General features: G+C 43.4%; 1 protein-coding gene across 2 annotated transcripts in view; it reads left to right on the top strand.

Annotated features, from left to right (window-relative positions):
• The window catches only part of NR2C2 (nuclear receptor subfamily 2 group C member 2), a 62,259-nt gene that overhangs the window by 34,330 nt on the left and 21,075 nt on the right, over positions 1-6,854 (top strand). For both annotated transcript variants that reach the window (XM_082265177.1, XM_082265176.1), the window contains exons 7-8: positions 1,083-1,176; positions 4,286-4,419. In XM_082265177.1, coding sequence (XP_082121303.1) covers positions 1,083-1,176; positions 4,286-4,419 — 228 coding nt within the window. The remainder of the gene's footprint in view (positions 1-1,082; positions 1,177-4,285; positions 4,420-6,854) is intronic.

Here is a 6,854-nt window from a genome sequence, read left to right as displayed (position 1 = left end):
TCTGGCCTTTATGGAAGAGTGGCAAGAAGAAAGCCATTTCTTAAATATATCCATAAAAAGTGTCGTTTTAAGTTTGCCACAAGCCACCTGGGAGACACCAAACATGTGGAAGAAGGTGCTCTGGTCAGATGAAACCAAAATCAAACTTTTTGGCAACAATGCAAAATGTTTTGTTTGGCGTAAAAGCAACACAGCTCATCACCCTGAACACACCATCCCCACTGTCAAACATGGTGGTGGCAGCATCATGGTTTGGGCCTGCTTTTCTTCAGCAGGGACAGGGAAGATGGTTAAAATTGATGGGAAGATGGATGGAGCCAAATACAGGACCATTCTGGAAGAAAACCTGATGGAGTCTGCAAAAGACCTGAGACTGAGACAGAGATTTGTCTTCCAACAAGACAATGATCCAAAACATAAAGCAAAATCTACAATGGAATGGTTCACAAATAAACATATCCAGGTGTTAGAATGGCCAAGTCAAAGTTCAGACCTGAATCCAATCGAGAATCTGTGGAAAGAACTGAAAACTGCTGTTCACAAACGCTCTCCATCCAACCTCACTGAGCTCGAGCTGTTTTGCAAGGAGGAATGGGAAAAAAATTTCAGTCTCTCGATGTGCAAAACTGATAGAGACATACCCCAAGCGACTTACAGCTGTAATCGCAGCAAAAGGTGGTGCTACAAAGTATTAATTTAAGGGGGCTGAATAATTTTGCTCGCCCAATTTTTCAGTTTTTTATTTGTTAAAGTTTGAAATATCCAATAAATTTCGTTCCACTTGATGATTGTGTCCCACTTGTTGATTCTTCAAAAAAAAAAAAATTAGTTTTATATCTTTATGTTTGAAGCCTGAAATGTGGCAAAAGGTCGAAAAGTTCAAGGGGGCCGAATACTTTCGCAATGCACTGTATTACTGAAGAGAATATTAAATTAGCAGCAATAAACTTAAACCTGATTGGTTGTTCAGGTTGGTTCACTTAGTTCGGTCATTGCTGTTTGGTTGCTTTGTTGAATGTGCACCTGTCTCTGTACCATGACCATTAAAAAATATATCCATTTTTCCATTTTTCTGTGTTAAGACAATCGGGACTTCTCGATCCGGGTATGCTGGTCAATATTCAGCAGCCGCTTATAAGAGAAGATGGCAGTGTGGTTCTGTCTGCAGACTCCAAGGTGAGCCCAGTAAGAACTGTAACTATTACTTTATACTTCTTAATTACCCATTAAACCCTTGAAATAATTTTTTTAGTACTTGGGGAACCCCTAATAAAATGTAATTGGTGGACAGTGGGAGGAATGCCCCCTTGCATTGGTGGCCAGTGGGAGGAATGCCCCCTTGCCTTGGTGGCCAGTGGGAGGAATGCCCCCTTGCCTTGGTGGCCAGTGGGAGGAATGCCCCCTTGCCTTGGTGGCCAGTGGGAGGAATGCCCCCTGCCTTGGTGGCCAGTGGGAGGAATGCCCCCTTGCATTGGTGGCCAGTGGGAGGAATGCCCCCTTGCATTGGTGGCCAGTGGGAGGAATGCCCCCTTGCATTGATGGCCAGTGGGAGGAATGCCCCCTTGCATTGATGGCCAGTGGGAGGAATGCCCCCTTGCATTGATGGCCAGTGGGAGGAATGCCCCCTTGCCTTGGTGGCCAGTGGGAGGAATGCCCCCTTGCCTTGGTGGCCAGTGGGAGGAATGCCCCCTTGCATTGGTGGCCAGTGGCAGGAATGCCCCCCTTGCATTGGTGGCCAGTGGCAGGAATGCCCCCTTGCATTGGTGGCCAGTGGGAGGAATGCCCCCTTGCATTGGTGGCCAGTGGGAGGAATGCCCCTTTGCATTGGTGGCCAGTGGCAGGAATGCCCCCCTTGCATTGGTGGCCAGTGGCAGGAATGCCCCCTTGCATTGGTGGAAAATATAGGGTATTGAAGTTTGTCCCCATTTCACGGACGCAATCAAATTTAAGGTTTGACATGTTTGGTATCTATTTACTCGGTGCAACATCGTGTCTCATATTTTACCAAAAATGTGGATAGTTTATTGCGTTTGTGTGCCCTAAAATTCACTTTCGCGTGTTTTTTTAATGAAATTTTGCATTTCATAGACCTTTGCGTGTGGCAAAAAATTGGAACTACCACTATGTTATTCTCTAGGGTGTCTGCTTTCATATAATGTGTTTGGTTTTGTGTCATCTTCAGGCCTAAAAATTATTTTTAAATTGTGCAAATTATGGAAAATATGAAAAAATGAAAAAACAGTGACAAGCTTCGGTACCCTAAATTTTACATAGGTGATTCTACAGGTCAACCATTTAGCGTTACCTGAATAATGGCTCCAGAATTATTGCTCTCACCTTTTTTTGGTGAGGGGGGTTAGGGGCTTAGGTGTAAACATCCCTTGTGATTATCATTTTGTTGTGACCGGTCTCTTTATTGGGACATCACCCCTAATGTCTCATCTGCCTTTCACTGAAGCTAAAAGTGAGCAGATTGCACTCCATTGGCTTCTTCCTCAGCCAAAGAGGCCAGGGAAAGTAACCGCAAACCGGAGAAGTAATGTAATGCAAGTCACTTCCTGATTTTTACTATGTAGAGGAGATCAGCAAATGGATGTTAGCTAGTGTTCCTCATACTGGCAGCACCCGCCAAGGGTTCCCAGTAGGGATCGACCGATATCGGTTTTTCGTTGCCGATACCAATATTTTGGCCATTGCATATCAGTATGGGCCGATATTTTTGTACATTTTAAAGTCTTATGAAAAATAAAGACAATTTTTGACACAAATCTGGTACTGAACATGCGGGGTAGGTCTTTTAGCTGTAATGTACGGTCTTCCCTTCCCTCCCTGCCTGTCAGGAATCCCGTGTGAACCTAGCTTAGTGTCATTGAAATCCAAGAATCCACTTTATTAGTGTTTTTATATAATGTTCAGTGTGTGTTTTTGTAATAGAATAGTGGGAAATGCCTTCATTACATCGCTGCTCTGGACTCTCCTCGTTTAATAGAATAGTGGGAAATGCCCTCATTACATCCCTGCTCCGGACTCTCCTCGCTTAATGGAATAGTGGGAAATGCCTTCATTACATCGCTGCTCCGGACTCTCCTCGCTTAATAGAATAGTGGGAAATGCCTTCATTACATCGCTGCTCCGGACTCTCCTCGCTTAATAGAATAGTGGGAAATGCCTTCATTATATCGCTGCTCCAGACTCTCCTCGCTTAATAGAATAGTGGGAAATACCTTCATTACATTACTACTCCAGACTCTCCTCGCTTAATAGAATAGTGGGAAATGCCTTCATTACATCGCTGCTCCGGACTCTCCTCGCTTAATAGAATAGTGGGAAATACCTTCATTACATTACTACTCCGGACTCTCCTCGCTTAATAGAATAGTGGGAAATGCCTTCATTACATCGCTGCTCCGGACTCTCCTCGCTTAATAGAATAGTGGGAAATGCCTTCATTACATCGCTGCTCCGGACTCTCCTCGCCTAATAGAATAGTGGGAAATGCCTTCATCACATCACTGCTCCGAACTCTCCTCGCTTAATAGAATAGTGGGAAATGCCTTCATTACATCCCTGCTCCGGACTCTCCTCGCTTAATAGAATAGTGGGAAATGCCTTCATTACATCGCTGCTCCAGACTCTCCTCACTTAATAGAATAGTGGGAAATGCCTTCATTACATCGCTGCTCCAGACTCTCCTCGCTAATCTCCCGCCCTGCTGTTTTCTCCTCTCATAGCTGTCATAGGAGGATCTCAGCCCCTCCCCTCTGCAGTGTACACAGAAGCGCCGGGTATTAGATTAGAATAGTGTGACTGTGAAAACTAATCTCCCGCTCTGCTGTCCTTCTCTCCTCCCCCACTGACAGCTGGGGGTCACGGAAGGGCCGAGTGGCGATACAACGAAGGTATTTCACACTATTACATTACAAAAATACACACTGGATATATGAATACACACTGAATATAAAAACACTAATAAAGTGGATGCTAGGATTTTACATACACTAATATCGGTAATATTGGCCAGCTCCGGGGCTGATACCGATAATGATACCGATAATCGGTAAAAGTGAATATCCGATAATCGGCTTTGCCAATAATTTGGTCGATCCCTAGTTCCCAGGGCTGTGGGTGGGAGAGAATTGTGCACTGGGGGGTGCTGAATGTTCTGGGTGTGCATGGAAGTGATCGAAGTGATCGATCGGCTTGTCAGATTTACATGCATTACCAGTGTGGGTAAATATAGGTAATTGCACTTTTTTCTTTATATGCATGTTTTCGAAATCCCCAGACGGAAGCCAATCAGGGTGGACTGGGAACTCTAGCAAACGTTGTCACATCGCTCGCCAATCTCACGGAGTCGGAAAACAATGGGGACAGTTCAGATGGCCAACCAGAGGACCAATTCTCCAGTGAGATCACACGGTGAGTGTCCAATGATTGTGGCTATGAATAGTGTGAAGAGAATGTGAATTGTTTCCCTAAGGCAAAGCAAGTACAGACATCAATGACCAACCTACTTTTCATAAAATATCAGGTCTATGCAAAACAAGTTTATATGTTTTGAACAGAGTTTAAGAGAGTTCAGGCACCTAAAGGCTCATACACACTAGAAGAAAATCAGGCGAACATTTTCGTCCAAAGAACTTTCGTACGATTTTCGTATTGTGTGTACAGAACTTTCTACAGATGATTCAGAATTTTCGTACGAACTCCCAACATTTTTCTCGTACGGGGAAAAATACGAACGATTTTCGTTTTAATTTTTATACAAGAAAAATAAGAAAAGAGAGACTGCGCATGTTTAGAAACAAACAACAAAAAAAGACTGTCGTACGAGAATTTTCGTAAGAATTTTCGTTCATCGGTTCCGATTTGGTGTGAAACAACGAGGAAAAATCGTACAATCGTTCGCCCGATTTTCTTATAGTGTGTACCCCACTTTACTGCTGTTCACTGCTCTCCGAAAAAAATGTGGCTAGGGGATCTTCTCCTGGCTGTGAAAGGCTGAGCTTCCTTTTTCAGCGGTTCTGCTGTTGTCACTGGTTTAGTGACAAAGAAATGGCCCCTGCCCCCATCTATAACTGACCTTCACAGCAAGGAGCACATGGAAGGGCAAATGCATGAAAGACAAAACCAGAGAAAATTCCCAGCTCAACTCACCAACCAGTTTGCTTACCAACCAAATAAACCACTTAAGCCCCGGAAGATTTTACCCCCTTCCTCACCAGGGCCTATTTTGTGATTTGGCACTGCGTGAATTTAACGGACAATTGCGCGGTCGATACGACGCTGTACCTAAACGAATTTGGCGTCCTTTTCTTCCGACAAACAGAGCTTTCTTTTGGTGGGATTTGATCACCTGTGCGATTTTTTTTGATCATGCGCTATAAACAAAAAAAAAGCGTTGATTTTGCAAAAATAACAATATTTTTCACATATTTTTTATATGAAATTCCCCCCCAAAAAAATGTAAAAATCAAAATTTTTTAACATTTTCGGCCAATTTGTTTTCTGCTACATATGTTTGGTAAAAAAAAATTGCAAAAAGCGTTTGATTTGTTTGCGCAAAAGTTATCGCGTTTACTAACCAAGGGAAAGATTTTTGTCATTTTTGGTGTTTTTTTTTTTACGAGTAATGGTGGTGATCTGCGATATTTTTTTTTTTTTTTTTTTTTTTTTTGGGCGGCACTGCGACATTGCGGCGGACAGATCGGACCCTTGACTGACATTTTTGACACTTTTGGGGTTACCAGTGACATTACTGCAGTAATCAGTGCTATAAATATGCACTGTTACTGTAAAAATGACACTGGCAGGGAAGGGGTTAACTGTATTGGAGAGGGAGGGGTTAAGTGTGTCCTAGGGGCGTGTTTCTAACTGTGATTGGCTGTGGCTACTACTGTAAAAACAGAGATCAACGGTCCTACATAGTAGAACCGTCTGATGTCCATTTTTACACAGGGGAGAATGACAGGCGGCTTTGTTTACATAAGCCGCCTGCCTTTCTCCCTCTCTACCGACGATCGCAGTGTGACTGGCGGACATCGTGTCCGCCGGTCACACGCACGGACTCCTCAGTGAACGAGCCGGGGCGGGCGCGCGCCTCAGCGGGCGCGCGCTCGCCTGCTATTGGCTCACAAGCCGGTCACAGGCTAGTGACGTATATATACGTCACTTTGCCTGGCCAGGGCTGACCGCCGCAGTATATGTACTTGCGGCGGTTGGCAAGCTGTTAATGACCAGGCCATTTTTTGCAATTCGGCACTGCGTTACTTTAACAATTGCGCTGTCGTGCGACGCTGTATCCAGATACAATTGATGTCCTTTTTTTCCCCCCCCACAAATAGCACTTTCTTTTGGTGGTATTTGATCATCTCTGCGGTTTTTAGATTTTGCGCTATAAAAAAAAGAGCGACAATTTTGAAAAAACAATATTTTTTACTTTCTGCTATGTAACATTCCTAATAAAATTTTTTTTAAAAATCTAATTTTTTTTTATCAGTTTAGGCCAATTTGTATTCTGCTACATATTTTTGGTTAAAAAAAATCCCAAAAAGCGTATTTTGGCTTGCGCAAAAGTTATAGCGTTTACAAACTATGGGATAGATTTTTGGACTTTTTTTTTTTATTTTTATTTTTTTGTTTTTATTAGTAATGGCGGCGATCAGCAATTTTTAGCAGGACTGCGGCATTGCGGAGGACAAATCTGACACTAAGTGGCACTTTTTGGGGAACAGTGAGTCCAATACAGTGATCACTGCTAAATATGCACTGTATAAATGACCCTGGCAGGGAAGGGGTAATACTGGGGGTGATCAAGGGGTTAAGTGTGCTCCTAAATTGTGCTTACTAACTGT

This window comes from Pelophylax lessonae, assembly GCF_965119305.1.
Source record: "Pelophylax lessonae genome assembly, chromosome: 8".
NCBI lineage: Eukaryota > Metazoa > Chordata > Amphibia > Anura > Ranidae > Pelophylax > Pelophylax lessonae.
The sequence above is the reverse complement of the archived record's forward strand: the minus strand, read 5'-3'. Positions and strand labels throughout refer to the sequence as shown.